The following is a 19,444-nucleotide window of genomic DNA, read 5'->3' as shown; positions in this document are numbered from 1 at the left end:
ACTTTTATTTACAGAACAGGCACCAGGTGGATTTATCTGCAGGCTGTAGTCTGCTGAATCACTGATTTAGAGACAGATAGGAGTTCAGTCAAAACTGTGGAAGACTAGAAGATGAGAGATGGCTCGGTGGTTAAGAGCACTCACTGGCTGCTCTTCCATGGGATCCAGGTTTAAGTCACAGCACCCACACGGCAGCTTCTAACTCTGTAACTCCAGTTTCAGAGGATCTGATGCCCTCTTTTGGCCTCCGGGCACCAGGCACACAGGAGGTTCAGAGAAATACATGCAATTAAATATTTATTTATTGGCTTACTTTGGGTTTCTAAGGCACAGTTTCTTTTTGTATCCCTGGCTATCTTGGGACTCTCTGTAGACCAGGCTGGCCTACATAGCATATTTCAGAGCAGCCAGAGCTACATGGTGTTGAGACCCTGTCTCAACAACAAAAAGAATGTATGAAAATTGCAACAAATTTCTAAAGTTCATTCATTCTAAAATAGTTACTGTTCTTGAAAACATGCTGCATACTGGAAGGTAGAGCATAAGGACCAGGAGTTTGAAGCCACCCTGGACTGCAGGAGAACTTTTCTTAAAAACCAAAATAACAGCTCTAACAACAAAAATTGCTAGATACTAGATGTAAGATCTGTCAGGCTGGCTGTCCTGTGTCCAGTGCTCTGCCAAGTACAGGGCATGCCTACAAACCATAGAGCAAGGGTGGTGAGGGAGGGCCTGGAGAATCCAGGTGGTGTGTGTGCAACAGGAGGCAGGTTGTCAGGGGATCACGGGCCTCAGAATAGGAAGAGCCATTGATCGAGGGTTCCCAGAGCACCCCTCCCCAGACCCAGAGATGCATCTTACCTAGTAGATTCAGACTTTGGCGGTTTGTATGTGTAGTTTGTTTGCATGGGCTTATTGAGTGCCTTAGGCTAGCCTGGAACTCATCGTGTAGCCCTGGCTGGTCTCATGTTTGTGGTAATCCACCTGCCTCAGCCTACGGAGGTGTCAGCCCCACACCTAGCTTGTGCAAGCGTTTTGTTGTGACAGTTAGACCTTAAAGCAGTACAACTTCTGCCTGAGACAGCATTACTCTGAGCTAGGAGAGGGTTTGCAGCAGGGTTATACCTGAGTACAGTACCATTTGATACCAGGGGATTGAGCCATCTTGCTCTCCACAGGATGGTAGGGGTTAGAGAGACTTCTGGAACCAGTTCCCCAAATATCAATGAGGAAAATCCTGTTTGATATTAGTTGGCTGTATGTATGTATGTATGTATGTATGTCCTCAAGTGCAAGGATGACCCACCAACAAACACACACCTGCTTGATTCTGGGATCTTCATATGTTTCGGTTTTCTGCAATTTTTTGTAAGTAGGAAATTAGTCCCTCTGACTATGAATGAAATCTCAACTTGAGGGTTTTGTTTCTCTGTAAGAATCTTTTAGAGGGCTTTCATGTAAATTGGATTGATTGCAAGCATGTGGCTTTTAATTCAAAATTTTTGTTAAATATATAGAAACTGATAGCGCTTATATTGCTTGGTGTATTTTTAATCTCCCTCAGCTTTTATATTCTTGGGAAGTGTTTTTTTAATGACTCACGCTATGCTCCCTATTCCAAAGGCGAACAGCTGCTTGGAGAACTACAAGTGAAGAAAAAAAAGCATTAGACCAGGCTAGTGAAGAGATTTGGAACGATTTCCGAGAAGCTGCCGAAGCACATCGGCAAGTTAGGAAATACGTTATGAGCTGGATCAAGCCTGGGATGACAATGATAGAGATCTGGTAAGCAGACTGGGCATGGTGGGAGGCAGAGGCAGGTAGATCTCTCTGAGTTTGAGGCTAGTCTGGTCTGCATGGTGAATTATCTCAGGTAGAGATTCTGTAAAGGTCTCCTGGGTTCTTGTATTGCTATAAAGCATGCACACATTTGCACATTAGGCATGTTCTTTTATGTACACTTGGGTGTGCTTGCATACACGCAGGCCAGACACTCATATACTTAAAAGTTAAAGCGTGTGTGTGTGGTGTGCAGTGCAGCCTTTAACTGTGGTGTAAGTGGGACTTCATTCCTGGTAACTGAAGTTCGGAGTAGACCATTCTCTTAGGCTTGTGATGGGGTTGATTTCTTTGTCCTTCACAATGGGCTGCTTGTACCTCGTTGGAGAACTGTTGTATATATTCAGAAAGTAACCTTTTAGTAAACTTTTGGATTGATAGGCTATGAAGTGTGAGTCTGAAAACAAATCCCTTTTCCTTTAGTGAGAAGTTGGAAGACTGTTCTCGAAAGCTGATAAAGGAGAATGGGTTAAATGCAGGCCTGGCATTTCCCACGGGCTGTTCTCTCAACAACTGTGCTGCACATTACACTCCCAACGCTGGTGACACAACAGTCTTACAGTACGATGACATCTGTAAGATAGACTTCGGGACACACATAAGTGGTGAGTCTGGAGAATCCAGTCTCCACTCAGCCCTGCCTCTGGGCTAGTGGATGCTTTAGACCGTTAGATGGAGCTGTTGATACTGACCCTCCGCATTTTGTTCCTCTCCGTTCTACAAAGATGGATTGAGGCAGAGTTTTATGTTTGCTTTAGGTTAAGAGCATCCTACTTAAACTGAAAACTGTTTGGATAATTAACATTTATTTTGTTTTCATATATGAGTGTACATTTTTTTTTTTCCCATTCAGGTCATTGTTTTATTCAAATGCAAAATATTTTGCCAGGGCTGGGTATATAGCTCAATAGTCTGACAGTCAGTTCCCAGTATCATAGTTAGGGAGAAAAAAAAAAGCTGAAAGCCAGGCATGGTGGCACAGTGCCTTTAATACCAACATTTAGGAGGCACAGGCTGGATATCTGTGATATCTGTGAGCTCAAAGCCTGTCTGATCTACATAGAGTTCTAGGATAGCCAGGCCCACATACTGAGACCCTGTCTCCATTAAAAAAAAAAAAACAAAAAACAAAAAAAACAGGTTTGGTGGTGCACACCTTTAATCTCAGGGTGAGGCAGGTGGGCCCCACCCCCCACCCCCCACCCCACCCATGTGAGGTCAAGAGCTCTCTGATCTAGCAAGTTCCAGGACAGCCAAAGCTACACAGTGAAATGTTGTCTTTTTGAAAAATGGGCATGGTAGTGCATGCCTATAATTCCAGCACTTAGGAAGTAGATCAGAAGTTTGGGGACATCCTAGGCTATATGGTGTGATGGGGCCTCATTTCAGAGAACACAAAATAGTATTTGTAGAGCTTTGTTTGGTCAGTGTGTATGTTCGCTTTTCTACATTTCTCTAATAAACTCCTAACACCTAACGTTCCTTTTGTGTTAACAGTCAAGTGAGTTTAGATTGACTATTACTTCAGATTGTAGGGTTTTGTTAAGGATAAGTGATGTGTGTTTAGGGCTTTGTGACTATATTTTTCTCTGTCCATACTGCTGTTTGTATCTCCTCAGTGTTCTCCCACCCCCCCACCCCCTCCACAGGGTTTCTCTGTGTAGCTTTGCGTAGACCACGCTGGCCTCGAACTCACAAAGATCCCACAAAGATCCGCCTGCCTCTGCCTCCCAAGTGCTGGGATTAAAGGCGTGTGCCACCACCGCCTGATCCTCAGTGTTTTTATTTTATTTCTGATCATTGTTTTGTCTGGGAGACCACTGAATTGAGCGCTGTATAGTAACTCCAATTACAATTTTTATTCTGAAGTCATTGAGTAGTTGCTACTTTTTGCCTTTTTGATTCTAAATAATCTCTGGGGACTTGAAATGCCCCCTTCCTTTGAACCACCAGGTTAGTAGAGGAATTGCTATGAAGCGGTAAGTGTTAACAGCCAAGTCAACTAAAGGTGGTCTTTTTTCTCTTTCAGGTAGAATAATTGATTGTGCTTTCACTGTTACTTTTAATCCCAAATATGATATATTATTAAAAGCTGTAAAAGATGCTACTAATACTGGAATAAAGGTACGTAGACGACCGCACTACTTAACAACATACTTTTTTTTTTTTTTTTTTTTTTTTTGGTTTTTTTCAAGACAGGGTTTCTCTGTGTAGCTTTGTACCTTTCCTGGAACTCACTTGGTAGCCCAGGCTGGCCTCGAACTCACAGAGATCCGCCTGGCTCTGCCTCCCGAGTGCTGGGATTAAAGGCGTGCGCCACCACCGCCCGGCTACAACATACTTTTGAGTACTCTCCTAGATTATTTCCAGGTCTGTGTAGTAGTTTAGGTGATTTATGGAACTCACGGCCTTAGCTCCTGTACTAGGAACTCTGAAATAGTTATGATTTCTAATCAATTTGGATCGATTTTTGCCTTTAAAATTGGTTGTTTATTTTTTTTAATTGTTCCTTTTTTGTTAATGTTTTATTTTTAGAACAGCTTTATTTTCACAGTCAAATTGAGCAGAAGATAGGTAAATTCCCATGTAACCCAGTCGGCACACGTTACTTTGCACCATCAGTGTCTCCAACAGAGTCATCCACTAAAGTCATTTCATCAGCGCTGACACTTCATAATCCTCTAACGTCCACAGTTTGCTGCATTGGGGTCACTCTTCGTTTTGACTTTCTGTGGGTTTGACAAATACAGAATGACAGTGTCTGCCAGTGCAATGCAGTATCCGTGTTTTCAGTGTCCTCCAAAGCCTCTGCTGTACACATTCATCCTTTCCTCTGGGGTAGGATTTAAAGCACTAGGCTTCCCCTCACAATGTCTGTCTGTCTGTCTGTCTGTCTGTCCCTCCCTCCCTCCCTCCCCTTTTTGGTTTTTTTGAGACAGGGTTTCTCTGTATAGCCCTGGCTGTCCTGGAACATGCTCTGTAGACCACTAGCCTCAAACTTAGAGAGATGCACCTGCCTCTGCTCCCAAGTTCTGGGATTAAAGGTGTGTGCCACTAGCACCCAGCACATCTTTGTGTCTTAAGGTACATATTACATAAAAGTTATACCACCTTGCATTCCATTAAGTGTACCCATAGCATGCTGGCCTGGTTTCTCACAGTGACTACTGCTTTTTATTTCCACCAGCTGCACAAGGATCGGTTCCAACAAGTGCTCTACATCTTCATCACTCATTTTCTAATGTGGGTGCTTCTGTTAAGTAGGCCATCCTAGTGGGGTGAGACTTGCCATTTCCTAATGAGTGTGCAGAGCATCTTCTCATGTGCTGATGATTGTTGTGGGCTTGGCAGATTACCTATTCAGGGCCTTTGGTTTGGTTTTTCTGTTTTTAATGTTATTTTTTAAAAGTTGCAAATAAAAAAAAAAAAGATCACTGAATTTAAGCAGACCCAAAGAGTATGCAACTCAATAAAGTTGTGTACAATTAGAGTGGCCATTCAGAAAGAATGCTGTGGGGCTTTGCATTGGAGTTTATACTTCAGCTGTTGAATATATCTTTGTGCACTTTCTGCCACCAAAAATGAAAAATCTGGTTAGAACTAGAAAAACAATTGCCTTTGTGTCCTTTTTCAAGAGGACATAACTTGTGTTCATATTTGTATTGTTTCAGTCCTTTTTTATCCTCTAGGATTTAGTTTTTGTTCTCTCTTCTATATGTCATATTTCTACATGTTACATATTCTGTAGCACATACATTCTATATGTTAAGCATGCACATTTGTTTACATGTATACCTCAAGTCCTTTGTTTTATTACTGAGTTTCAGAAGTTCTCTGTATATTATGGATCGTAGTCCTGTATTCAGCATTATGATTAGCCAGTTATTTTCTATCTAAAGTTGTCTTTTTATTGTAGATAATGTATGTTTGCTACATAGAATGTTCTTGTCCATGAAGTACAGTTTTTTTTGTTGCCTGTGCCTTTGATATATAATCACTGTCAGATCTAGTAGCATGAAACTTTTTACTATTTGCTGTGAGAGTTTTACAGTTGTAGGTCTCACATCAGGTTATGGGGTTTTTTGAGGAGTGGATGTGTGGGTATTTTGCCTGCATGTATGTCTATGTGCCATGTGCATGCAGTGCCCTCAGGCCAGAAGAAGCTGGATCTCCTGGAGCTGGAGTAACAGATGTTTGTAAGCCACCATGTAGGTGCTGGGAACCACACCTGAGTCCTGTGGAAGACTCTTAACTGCTGGGCCTCTTTCCAGCCCCTTGTGTAATCTTGAGTTTTCTTTTCTTCCTTTTTAATTGGGATGTGTTGGGTTTTTTTCTTAATTGTTCTAGCCAGAACATTGAGTCATGTTAAGCAAAATCATCAAAGGATAGTCATCTTTTACCTTGTTTCTGACCTTAGAGGAAATGCTTTCAGCAGCCATATTTTCTGTAGGTGTCTCCTGAAGCTTTTGTTGTTTTGGGGTAGTTTTTCTATTCTTACTTTGTTGTCGAGTCTCTATATTGAAAAGTATATTTTAAATGTAAATCCAATTGAAATGTGTGCCTTTCCCTCATAATGTGTGTTTATATTGATGAATTGTTGAACTGCCCTTGCATTCCAGGAATAAAGTGCGTGCGTGCGTGCGTGCGTGCGTGCGTGCCAGAGAGGAGAGAGAGAGGGGGGGGGGGAGGGAGAGAGAGAGGAGAGAGAGTCAGTCAGTCAGTCACTGTTGCCTTGGCTGCCTCTAACTTGGGCTCAGGCTTCCTTTCTCAAGAAAGAGTTATGTGGAACACTGGAATGACTGGAATGTACCGCATGCATGTTCAGCTTATAGTTCCTTACCCTCTTGTGGTTGGAGTGCTGCCCCTGTGCTAAAGGATAGGACTGATTGAATGGCGTTGCCACTGATGGTAAACCCTGAAGGTTTTAAGATGACAGACTCCAAGATTCCTCCTGTAGATCAGATTGCACCAGTGCGTTTTTGTCTAAGCAGAGAATTCTGGTAGATTCCCGAGGATAAACATTTTTAATATTTTATGTGCATGAGTTATTTAAATATATATGTTGTTTATATAGATAGATATAATAATGCAGTGCCTGCCTCATTTAAGTGCAGAGCCCTCAGAGGCCAGAAGAGGGTGTCAGCTCCCCTGGAAATGGAGTTACAGTTGAGGTATCATGTGGGTTCCTCTGCAATAGGAACAACTACTCTTAACTACTCAACATCTTTCCCGCTGCCAGTACCCCATTATAATAACTCATTATATTCCTTACATTTCTCTAAAGAAACCACAGGGCTAATCTTACAGGCAAAGAAAATGTGGGTCTAATCTTGTTGTGTGTTATTATTTTAACATTCTTCACAAAGTCTTATATAATTATTTATAATACACAAATTAGTTTTTCTGATTGTCCTTTATTGGAAAATATAAAACCATTGTAAAAGTTTGCACTTTAAAAATAAAATATCCATTATTTTTAGTGTGCTGGGATTGATGTTCGTCTCTGTGATGTTGGTGAAGCCATTCAAGAAGTTATGGAGTCCTATGAAGTAGAAATAGATGGGAAGACTTATCAAGGTATGGCCCTTTACAGTAGGTCTTTGGGTCATCTGTTGAGTGTGCAGAAGCAGTATTCCAGGAGCTCTCTGGAAACTCTGTAAGCTAATTCGTAGCTAAGAAGGTGTCAGGGAAGGTTATCTGTGGCGTCCAAATTTGAACTGGGCTTTTGGGGACATTAAGAGAGAAACAGAGTCTGTTCACTGGTGATTCTCCTGCTTGCTTGTTCTGAGTCATACTCAGAATTTGGAGGCTAGTTAGTTAATTCCTTCTGGTGTCTTTCAGCTGCTGCTCTAGAATTGTGTTCTCAGTCACCTGTGCTTTCTGGTGCTCTGCCTCCCTCACTGTCAGTCCATCCGATCATCTCCTACCCACAATCCTCCTTTATCTAATGCTGTTCTAAAAGTCATGAGACTGTGGGGGAAGGGTCTCAGAAATTAAGAAGATTGGGGAGTAAAGGAGAAAAAAATTATGCATTTCTGAAATTCTCAAGAATAAAAATGTTATAGTTAAATAAAAATAATAAAATGGAGAAATTAACATAATGAAACTCCAATAATCACCAAATCTTTAAAAACTATAACTTGAACTTGAACAGCTTTGAGTAAAGAGCCCCTTTCTTCTCCCATTAACTATCTACCTGTTAGTTGTAGACATAGTACTGCAGCGGTGACTAGCTATACCAGCTGCAGCTTCTCTCTCTCCAGGGCTACGACAACCAGAGTTCCAGTCTTAAGTAGCCCCCTGGTAGGGAAGGACAGAGGATTAGCTTCCAGCTGGCCAGGCCTGCCCAGCCTGAGTGAAGGCTTCACTAAACTAATGCCCAGTGTAGAGACCCTTCTCATCTAAATGCTATAAAATAAGGCATTGCCTTTGCTCTGTGGGTTGTTGTTGGGTCTACCCGAGTCCTGCTGTGGATCACAGCTGACCTAAAGGGTATTTTCACATGAAATCTACTTCAGAACATTTCTATTAAAACTGAAAACTATTATTAAAATATTACTGGTCATATTGTTACCTTTCACAAAGAGCTTTAAAGGAGTGATTTGGGTACAGCATCATCAGGGAAGGGTTGTTATTTAAAGACATACAAGTAACGCCAGGCAGTGGTGGCGCACACCTTCAATCCCAGCACTCGGAAGGCAGAGGCAACAGTGTCTCTGAGTTCAAGGCCAGCCTGGTCTATATAGAGAAACCCTGTTTTGGGTGGGTGGGGGCGAAGACAGGTCAGAGTTCCTTCATGGAGAACCTGTAGCATCCACCACACTCATGTTTTCCAGTTTCTTCATTTCGTCTTCAGAATACTCAGCTTTGTTCCATCCTCCATGTTCTGCCTGCCTGGCAAACCTGTCTGCCTCCAAGGCCTCAGCCAGTCTCTTCCAGGCTCTCATTACCTTCCAGGTCTTGTCTCCGAATGTCTGCAGCTGTTAGCCATGTCTATAGAGATGGCAACAGTGACGGCTGAGGAGGCTCTGGCACCATCTTTCTAACCTGGACGACTCTTCTTGTGAGCCTTGCTAACAAACACTGAAACCAGGCACTTGGTTTCCTGAAGGCCTGTGTAGGCCGGGCTAGTCAAAAGGTTCCACTCCAGAGGTGCAGACAGGCTGGGGTTGCTGAAGTGGCAGTGTCTTTCTCATCGAGTTCTCAGTGGTGACGCTGTTCAACAATCTGGGCAGGGGCCACGGTTCTCTTTTCTGGTCCTTCACACCGGAGCGCTGTCTTCAGCCTTGACTTTACCTTCTCTCTGCCTCTGCCTCTCACAGTAAGGACAATGCCTACACCAGGATTTCTCCTCCCCACTAAACTTGGAATGTCATTATGTCATTGTTGTCTTTGGGGTTTTAAAATCTTGATACATAATTCTGCTCTTAAGAAAGGTGGCTGCTTATGAATGAATGCTTCAGAAACTACAGAGCTAGATTTTCTAAAATTGTGAGACATAATTAACATTGACAAGCACAGAGCATAAAAATTAACTTGTCAGCTAAAGACAGTGTAACCTCATCCCTTGAGAGAACAAGTCTGCTTCCCAGAAGGCCTCAAAGCTCCTGTCGTGTGCTTTTATGCTCCTTATTAGCACCTACCCGGTAATTGCCACTGTGTTACATCTCCCAATACCACTGTGCTGGGGTGAAGTTTCAAACAGGAACTTGAGAGGACATGCAAAACCTAGCAGCCCTCGGCACCTTCAGCTGGGGTGAGCCACACTCACAAGTGCTGGGGTTGGCGTTTGCTTCTCTGTCTTCACACATTCCCAAGTAGCAGTTAGACTTACGTGGAAGTGTGTGTGTGTTATATGTGCCTCTAGTGTCCTCAGTCATCAGTTTAGTCCACTCATTAACTTACTCCGTGCTTTCCGTTTTCATTGCTGAGTCATGTTCCAGGGTGTGAGTTTATTCTGTGTGTGGTTGCAGGAAATTGAGATTGTTGAGATGAGATTCATTTGACAGTATTCTCAACTTCACATTCTATAGCCATTTCTACTTTTTTTCCTCAAAGTTCTTATTTCTAAATGTATCACCTATTATCTTGTCTTCGATTCTCCCCCTAACATTCTCTTTGGCAGTTTTTCAATGATGTATGTGTGACTGGATTTGTGCCCATGGAGGCCAGAAGGCACTGAGTCTTCTGGGGGCCACATGCCATGGGTGCTGGGAATTCACTTGGGTCCTCGTCAGGAGCAGCTGCCCTCTTAACATCCGATTCCTCTCCAGCCCTTTTGGATACTTAATAAAACAAACTACTTTTTACTTTATCTCTGTGAAAACCTTGTTGGTTTGTTTTTGTTTTCTTTTGGGGTGGGGGAGGAGAGAAGAGCGACTCACTGTGTAGCCCTGGCTGGCCTAGAACTCACTCTGTAGACTAGGCTGGCTTTGAACTCTGAGATCCACCTGCCTCTGCCTCCCAAGTGCTGGGATTTAAAAGTGTGTGCCACCACTCTGGCTCAGTATCTTCTTTGGTGTGAATGCTTAAACTAAGGATCTGTTTATCCTTGAGTGGTCCTAAACCTTTCTTTCTTTCTCTGACAGTGAAACCCATCCGTAATCTAAATGGACATTCAATTGGGCCTTACAGAATACACGCTGGGAAGACGGTGCCCATTGTGAAAGGAGGGGAGGCTACGAGGATGGAGGTGAGAGTCACCCCCCCCCCCAGCAAGGGGCATTGGCAGGCTGGGAAGGCGCACCGTCACCGTCTCCTCCCACCTCGGCCCAGCACTGGACTCCTGTCCAGATAAATCCTGAACAAAATAAGCTTACTATTCAAACTGACCCTGGGAGAAATTGTGCCATGCCTATGAAGACTGGGGCTGTGCTACTTACTAAGACTGTCCTGAGTGCTGTTGTCTTTAGGAAGCACTGGTACGGCAGTGACCAAAAGTTTCCACCATGTCAGTTTTGATAAGGGATAGCCAATGACCAAAGGTGCTGAGGAGACAGCCAGGCTGTTACTGCTTTATTTCGTGGGAAGGTGATTGGTTCTGAATTGTTTTCTCCCTTTGATCCTTATGTTTTTGAAGGAAGGAGAGGTGTATGCCATTGAAACCTTTGGTAGCACAGGAAAGGGTGTTGTTCATGATGACATGGAATGTTCACACTACATGAAGAATTTTGATGTGGGACATGTGCCAATAAGGTGAGAGACTTGATTTTATAACTAGTGAGCATCTCTTCCAAGTTAACAATAGGACAGACATATGATAAGGTTTGTAGTCTTATCATTGAGCTCTTTGGGTTTCCACCAGGGTGACAGTGAGCGCGGCAGCTACTCACATCTAGTGTCCAACAATGCAGCATTTGTTTCCCAGCACTCCTCGGTTTACGGTTGGAAGGTTTTTCCTACTGGTAAATGTCCTTTCCCAGTTAAGTTTTTTACTTTATTTTTTTAATTTATATTTTCGAGACAGGGTTTCTCTGTGTAGCTTTGGCGCCTTTCCTGGAACTCACTCGGTAGCCCAGGCTGGCCTTGAACTCACAGAGATCCACCTGCCTCTGCCTCCCAAGAGCTGGGATTAAAGGTGTTCACCACTACCACCCGGTGATTTTTACTCTTTATAGAGATTAATTATAGGTTGGATTCATGCTTTCATGGGTGACAGCCTTTGAGTTTGTTGTATAAAAAGGAACTTCTGTAATAATCATCTAGGAATATAGCACACTTGAGGTCATCTTCAGCAGGTTGATAATCAGCTATGTCTTTGGGCTATTACATATTTCAGTTATTATCAGTAAAAAAGTCAGTGTTTTTGAACTCAGATTCCAGGGGCAGACACAGCTAAGATTTGATTTTCTAGTGGGGGACACTGGTTAGTTACCTTTTGCCAGCTGTTAATCTTCACTTTTCTCCCTCCTCCTAGGCTTCCAAGAACAAAACATTTGTTAAATGTCATCAATGAAAACTTTGGCACTCTTGCCTTCTGCCGCAGATGGCTGGATCGCTTGGGAGAAAGTAAATACTTAATGGCTCTGAAGAATCTGTGTGACTTGGGCATAGTGGATCCATACCCACCATTATGTGACATTAAAGGATCATACACGGCACAGTTCGAACACACCATACTGTTGCGTCCAACTTGTAAAGAAGTTGTCAGCAGAGGAGATGACTATTAAACTTAGTCCAAAGCCAACCCACCGTCTTTCTTTTCTAAGCTTTGTTGGGACACATTATACCACAAGTCATTTGCAACATGTTGTCTGTTTTAACAGTGGACCTGTGTAGTCCCTTTATCCATGTTTCAAGGAGTTTGATCAAAGGTAAACTGTCTACATGTAATTAACCAAGGAAAAGGCTTTCAAGACTTTAATGTTAACTGTTCCTCCCATCTAGGAAATGCTGCACTGCTCACTAGTTAGCAATTACTTACACATTTTGTTTTGAAGACCTAAGAGATGCTTTTTGGATATTTATATTGCCATATTCTTACTTGAATGCTTTGAATGACTACATACATCCAGTTCTGCACCTGTGCCCTCTGGTATTGCTTTTTAACCTTCCTGGAATCCATTTTCTAAAAAATAAAGACATTTTCAGATCTGAGAGCTACATTTGAATGTCTATGGTTATAATTCTAAGCAGAAAGTAGCTGAAGTATAGACAGTGTTCTCTATCTGGACTATAGACACCTACAGATTTTCTTCAGCTCAGGTGGCTACAAGGTCTTCATGTGTATGAAGTGGGCAGAAATGAGTACCCCTCCCTAGGAGTGTTCGCTTTTATTGTAGAAGCATATTCACCATTAGTCTTTTTCCTTGTCTTTAGGAAGATGTAGATTTAAACATCATGGGAAAACACTGTGCCAACTTGAAAAACCTTGATGTAAGAATCCCTTAACCCAATGGTCATATTTATAGGATATGTAGTCTACATATTAGGAAACAAAAACAACAGGAAAGCCACAAGCAAAAGAAGTTTGGATCTTGTTCTAGTTAGAAGAGTTGACTTGAAATTGGGCTTTTGATTTCATGAACCAAATAGTCAGCATGCATGGCCTTTAATAAGCTAAGGATCTTAACATCACTGATTACTTGAGCTGCACGATGGTGGTACACACCTTTCATCCCAGCACTCGGAGGCACAGGCCGGGGCTACAGAGCAAGTTCCAGGACAGCCAGAGACGGAGAGAAAAACCCTGTCTCAAGGCCCCCTCCCCTGACATGAGGTTCTTTTATAAAGCCAGGGGGTGTTGTTTTGAATGTATAATACTTAGCTTTTTTGGGATGGACCCAATTAATGAACTGCTTAGACATGTGGTTTGCTAGAAATGTTGCATCGTAGTTTCACAATTGTTACTTGCCCAGGTTAAGCCTTAATTTGTGTATGTCTTAGTACAATGATGCTGTATTGCCACCGGGATGCTGTGTAGTTTTGGTTTTGCTTGACGTGGTCTCTGAAGAAGAGAAACTAGACTTATGGACCTGGATTGCATTCTGCCCTAAACAGCTGCTCTTTCTACGTTCCAGCTGTAAGTGGATGTTGCTTTTCTAGTTTTTAGCTGTGTGAGCTGCGTGTTTACAATGCTGTTGTTCACATTGCTACTATTGAATACAATGTCTGTTTTCTACACATACTGTGTAATGTCATCTGAGCAGTTTAAGCCATATCTTAAGCCCAGGATTTTCAAAACTGACCCCCAAGGAAGAGCTGTAGGGTCTTCTAAGATCTTTTTTAGCACAGTCTCCTTTGTATGGTCCAGACTTACCTCAGAAAGCTGTTGGAAGCACCACTCTGTCCCCAAAATGGCTGGAAGGAATATGACCTTAGAGAGCTTCCTAATGCTGCAACCCTTTAATACAGTTCCTCATGTTGTGGTGACCCCCAACCATAAAATTATTCTGTTGCTACTTCATAACTGTCATTTTGCTACTGTTATCAGTCATAATGGAAATCTATTTTCAGATGGTCTTAGGCAACCCACAGATTGAGAACTGCTGCTATAAAGGAAAGCTGGCACACAGAAAAACGTATTGTTGGCTTACTAGCTGTTCATGATGTATCTCTTATTGGCAACAAGTCTTAGTTTGCTGCTATCAGTAGTGCCTTTAGTAAATTATTTACAACCTAAACTATTCAATTTTTGTTGGAACAACTTAGAATGTAGGTGTCCATGTTGAAATCTGAAATATTTATTTAATAAGAAATCTTAAGTTTCTGTTCATCGTTTGGGTTTTGTTTTTTCAAGACCTTTTTTTTCCCCCTTGAAGATTAATTTTAGATTCAGGACAAAATCGAGTGGGAAAGGACTACAGCTCTCCCGTGTGCCATCCCCAACACATGCTAAAGCTTAGGTCCGATATTTTTACTTTGTAGGTGACCGTTACAAACAGTATAGCTTTGTATTTTGTACCCCTAAAAATTAGGTACTGCAGTGTGTTGAGCAATCCTCCTTTAATCCCAGCACTCAGGCAGAGGCTGGTGGAGCTCTGTAAATTCAAGGCCAACCTGGTCTACAGAGCGAATTTCAAGACAGCCAGGGCTACACAGAGAAACCCTATCTCAAAAAAAAAACAAAAACAAAAACCCACAAAGAAAAAACAATCCTCAAAATTAAAGGCTAGACTCGGCACCTTTACCACATGAATCTTTAATGAGGTATATTTAACCGACAGTTTGCATAGGTGTTGGTAAGTGAACATTTCCAGGCCTAGCCATGTAATGCTCCAGCTGTATTTTTGGAACAAAAGATTTGTCTGCAAGGGCTCTCCTCCCAGTGCTAACAGGGAGCGAGAGCTTCCACACTGTCTGGAGGTTGGTGGCACCCCTTTCTGAGTAAGGGAAGCTAGCAGCACCAGGGCTCTCTGTATAACACAGCAAAAGAAATCTCTTGCTTTAATAAAATTCAAGTTTTGATAGTGTTTTTAAAGAGGTTACCCTGGCCCTAAGGACCTCCCCAGGAGTCATATAATCTTAGCAAGAATAAAAGATTCAGGCTTAGGTTACTTAGGAAAAAAGTGAGGTCCTGAGTCCTGGGTGTAACAACCCAGTTGGTGATCTTGAACAGTTCTTCTGCCCTGTGCATTTCTCCCCCTCTTTAAGACTTTTTATTCCTTTGAACTAAAAATCTCAAGCATTTAAGAGATCTAATGTAATTTAACATAAAATCAACTCATTCTCAAGATAAACTACATTTGTATACCATAATATGTTGGCTTGCTAAATTCAAATTTTTGTGACTGCTTTATTAGAACTGTTTTTCATTGCCCATAGTTCCAAAGTTCATTTAAGTACACCGTTTGTAAACCTGCCATGTTCGTTAAGAGTTCATGCTCTATAAAGAACAGTATGGAAGCAGTAAATTGTGAGTGAAATACCAGTAACCACATTAAATCTATTCTGAGCCTTGTGCAGGTAGGTGATACTTGGGTATTTCACTTCCAATCTCTGTTTACCTTCAAGGGGGCAGAAGTGGAGTCATATACCAATGGCTTTCTTATTTTAGTATGTCTCTGCAGAACATATCCTTCCCATGTATTTAGAATCTGTATAGAAAATAGCTACAAAAGTTAAATAAGTAACAATATATATATATAGAATGGTGCCACCTGAATTTCTTTAGTAGATTGCACATATTCATGATTTGAGGCAATTAAGACATCAAAATGTAAGAGGTAATAATAGCCTGAGGTAAACTCTAAAAGTATAAAACTCAAATAATTGAAAAATGTTTAGTTGGCCTACAGTTGATATACATATAGTTTGTTAAAAAAAAAAAAAAAACAAACAAAACCTTTGTAGTTAAATACAAAATGTCTAAACGTAGCATGCACTGATCATAATTAAAAAATAAAAACAATGAAGCTCTGCGTCATAAGTCAGCCCATTTAAAAAGTATATATACACAAATAACAAGAGCCCACTGTGGATCAGCTAAGGACTTCATTAGAGGAGGCGTCGCTTTCTTCACTGGGGTGCTGGCTATTGGACAAGAGCTCGGGAGGCAGGAGTTTAGAATGTCCATTCTCAATGACTCGCTGAGTATAAAATAAGATATAAGCTTGGGCCTTTCGTACTTCATCCATAGTGCACATGCTTAGCTTGGAATCATTGCAGTGTACCCAGAACCCTAGAGTGAAGCAAAGAGACCGGATGTTTGTAAAAGAATTTCAAAAGTTTCTACTACAAAAGCCTGTTTAACTGGATATGGAGCTTCCTGAAGGAAAGGTAATGGCTGGTTCATTTTCTTTGCAATGGGAAAGTGTTACTCTAGAATTCCTTTTTATTAGTTGGGAGTTAGAGAATCTGACGAGTGTATCTGACATCCTCTGTTCCCAATGGAAATACTAGGTAATTCATGCTTCAGGCACTTACTAAAGTACAGTAGACTCCTAGTAGCTTAACAGAGTCCTGCAGAATAGCTAGGCTTTTTTCTCTGCACCGCTAGGGTGTGTGCATGCACATGTGTTCATTTTTCAGAAGTAAAAGGTGAAGCCTCAGTCCAGTCACCTCTGCTAGGACTCAGCCACTCCAGGAGGGACCCAGAGAACGAGTGAGAAGGATTTTGCATGTTAAAGTTGACTATCTATGTGAACCCATGAACCTGGGAAGTACAACTTTCAGAAAAACTGGCCAGTGCTGGGCTTGGCGGCGCAGGCCTTTAATCCCAGCACTTGGGAGGTAGAGGCTGGGGGGGATCTCTGAGTTTGAGGCCAGCCTGCTCTACAGATTGAGGACCAGGAGAGATAGGTCTACTGAGAAACCCTGTCTCAAAACAAACAAACAAAAAAAAAAGATTCCTCATCACTCAGGAGGTGGGGCAGGCACATCTTTTGAATGCAAGGCTAACTTGGTATTCATAGCAAATTCCAGAATAGCCAGAGTTACACAGAGTTTGTCTCAAAGTATTCCAAACCTGTAGAATCTTTTCTGTGCCCCTGCCCCCAATAATCCAGCAGCACTGACTGCAGAAAACCTCTGTCTAGAAAGAAGGCAAGTGGTCAGGTGACTCAGAAATTGCTAAGAACCTAAGCACAAGCTTCCAAGTCTAACCCAAGATAGTTTTTCTTGGCTATACCTCCTTCAGAATTGTAGCAGTAGGCAGTGTAGTGTCCTGAGCCAAATCCTTTCCCATGGTGGATTACTACAGCAGATAAATTATAGATAAAGCATTCTGGTCTGAGCGCTTTCAGGGTCTCCCTGCAGCAAAAGGGCTCCATGTTTAAGGTTTCCTCAAAGACAACATGAACACCAATCTTCTCTCGGTTATTACGTCCTGACCATCTGGGAACAAACCAAAGTGAAAGAGTCAGGAGGAGAAAGCTCTTGCCATGTATCAGGTCTAGACAGCTTTAACAGTGGATCCTGGAGACCATGGAATACGAAGATTGTATAGAACGTGCCCTTTCGATGCTGAGTTGGCTGCATAGGGATTTAGGCTTACTTTGCAAAAAAAGTCAAGATTGCTTCATTTGTTTACGAATGCATATGTCTAGTGCTGGGAATCACGCCGGGGCCTTGGACTTGCTAGGCAAGCATTAACCACTGCTTTATTCTTAGCCTTTCCATCATCAGTCTTGTTGCCGTATGGTTTGGGGTTTTGTTTTGTCTTTGTTGTTCCAGACAGGATCTCATGTAGTCAAAGTGACCTTGAACTCCCGAATGTGTTGCTTCTACCTCCTAAGTGGGATTATAGGCTTAAAATATAGAAATAAAACTTGGAAAATTATAGCCCTATGAGTTTTAAATTATGTCTGTGTATGAAAGGGACATCTCAAGTGGAGGAGGTATAGTTAATCTAATCTTTCTTTGATGGGTAGGATTGAGGAAAGAAAAACATGGATATATTTTAAGTCCTAAGAACTCGGTGAGTCTCTTCATAATGTTACTTTCTCAGTGTGTCCCATTACTGACTAAGCACAGCAAGCAGCATTTTATCACTGACATACTATTGGTTGGTATAAAAGGGGAAAAATCACAATAAAGATTAGTTCTTTCAAGAGACTAATCTGATGTCAGGCAATGGTGGCACCCACCTTTAATCCCAGCACTTGGGAGCAGAGGCAGGCAGAGCTCTGAGTTCAAGGCCAGCCTGCTCTAGAGCAAGTTCCAGGACAGCTGGGGCTGCACAGAGAAACCCTGCCTCAAGAGAAAAGGAGGAACTAATCGGGTTTGGGGTACTGTGGAGATAAAATGTGTTATTGAAAGTACTAAAACACAAAGTTCAGACAGTGGCAGGTAGAAAGGGAAGAGGAATATAGACTGGTTTTAGAAAGAAAAAGTAGAGTGTAGTGTAAAATGGGGCAGAAGTAAAGGCGAGCCATGCAAATTCTGCTGTCTGCTGGACCAGAAAGTCATACTCCACTGTGTGTGATGCTTAGTGGTTTTCCTCACATTTCCTCATACAGACCTCCCTTGGGATCTCTGAAATGGTGAGGAGTCCTTTATATACTCTTCAGTAGCCATGGAGACTGCGGAGGATGTTGAGACTTTCAGTGGAAGAAAAGGGAGGATGGCTGAAAGTTGCTGATTACTGCTGCTGGCCATCAGTACCTTAAATAATGTCTATATAATGGAGCTTCCACATTGCTTAAGACAAACATTCCTGCAGTGGTGTGTCTGGGAAAGGTATATGTGCTGGCTAGTTTATTTCAATCACAAGCTATAGTCATCTGAGTGTAGGGACCTCAACTGAGAAATTGTCTCCATAAAATCAGGCCACAGGCAAGCCTGTGGAGCATCTTAATTAGTGGTTGATGTGGGAGGACCCAGCCCATTGTGGGTAAGGCCATCCCTGGGTAGGTGGTCCCGGGGTATGTAAGAAAGCAGGCTGAGCAAGACATGAGCAAGCCAGTAAGCAGCACCCCTTTATGGCCTCTGCATCAGCCTCTACCGCCAGGTCCTGCCCTGTGTGAGTTCCTGTCCTGCTTTCCTTCAGTTGTGAACAGCCATGTAAAAATGTAAGCCCTTTCCTCCCCAAGTTGCTTTTCGTCATGGTGTTTCATCACAGCGATATTAACCCTAACAAAGACAGTAAGAATCACCTTTCCCTTTACAAATGCCCCTTCCATCCTCATCCATATCTAAAGATGCCCTTTGTGGTAACTGATGAACTCAGATGTATGCCTGAGATCCACCAGCAGAGTACCCTTACCTTAGATTCCTTACTCTGAGCTTATGGGACCCCAACTGAAAATTAAATTATTTTTACTGATGTATTTTTGTTGGATATCGTTTGGTTTTTTTCCTGTTAATGGTGCCTTTTTATATATGTGGCTACTTAGTAATTCATTCCAGTGCATCATAATTACTTTGTATTTGCACTGCCCATATAGAAAATGATTTTAAGAGCTGACAAGATGGCTCAGTGTAGGTATGAACGCCCACTGCCAAATCTGATGGCTCAAGTTCAGTCCCCACATAGAACAGCCTCACACAAGTTGTCACACAAGTTGACCTCCACGTGTACACTACAACATATACCCACCCCACCCCCAAAAACAAAATGTCAAAAAAAATTTTAGACAAAAATCATAACTTAGCTTGTAATTTGGCTTATTTTCATTGCCTTTTGAATACAAGTACGATACTGGCATTTTTACGGGATCTTTATAAA

General features: G+C 42.1%; 2 protein-coding genes across 12 annotated transcripts in view; one reads left to right on the top strand and one right to left on the bottom strand.

Moving 5' to 3' along the window:
• Metap2 (methionyl aminopeptidase 2) overlaps positions 1-12,435 on the top strand; it is a 29,543-nt gene extending 17,108 nt beyond the window's left edge. For both annotated transcript variants that reach the window (XM_042263568.2, XM_042263569.2), the window contains exons 5-11: positions 1,624-1,785; positions 2,263-2,444; positions 3,869-3,963; positions 7,320-7,416; positions 10,428-10,531; positions 10,919-11,034; positions 11,756-12,435. In XM_042263568.2, the coding sequence (XP_042119502.1) occupies positions 1,624-1,785; positions 2,263-2,444; positions 3,869-3,963; positions 7,320-7,416; positions 10,428-10,531; positions 10,919-11,034; positions 11,756-12,008 (1,009 nt within the window). In that variant the 3' untranslated portion in view covers positions 12,009-12,435. The remainder of the gene's footprint in view (positions 1-1,623; positions 1,786-2,262; positions 2,445-3,868; positions 3,964-7,319; positions 7,417-10,427; positions 10,532-10,918; positions 11,035-11,755) is intronic.
• A 3,265-nt stretch (positions 12,436-15,700) lies between these two features.
• Positions 15,701-19,444, bottom strand: part of Usp44 (ubiquitin specific peptidase 44) — a 41,878-nt gene continuing 38,134 nt past the window's right edge. For 6 of the 10 annotated variants that reach the window (XM_076554630.1, XM_042263561.2, XM_016006933.3 and 3 more), the window contains 2 exons: positions 16,907-17,112; positions 15,701-15,958 (listed from right to left, as the gene is read on the bottom strand). In XM_076554630.1, coding sequence (XP_076410745.1) covers positions 15,759-15,958; positions 16,907-17,112 — 406 coding nt within the window. In that variant the 3' untranslated portion in view covers positions 15,701-15,758. The remainder of the gene's footprint in view (positions 15,959-16,906; positions 17,113-19,444) is intronic. The other 4 variants (XM_076554632.1, XM_042263566.2, XM_076554634.1 and 1 more) reach the window with 1 other exon arrangement.

This window comes from Peromyscus maniculatus, chromosome 18 (assembly GCF_049852395.1).
Source record: "Peromyscus maniculatus bairdii isolate BWxNUB_F1_BW_parent chromosome 18, HU_Pman_BW_mat_3.1, whole genome shotgun sequence".
NCBI classification, from domain to species: Eukaryota; Metazoa; Chordata; class Mammalia; order Rodentia; family Cricetidae; genus Peromyscus; species Peromyscus maniculatus.
This window is presented reverse-complemented; position numbering and strand designations above follow the sequence as displayed.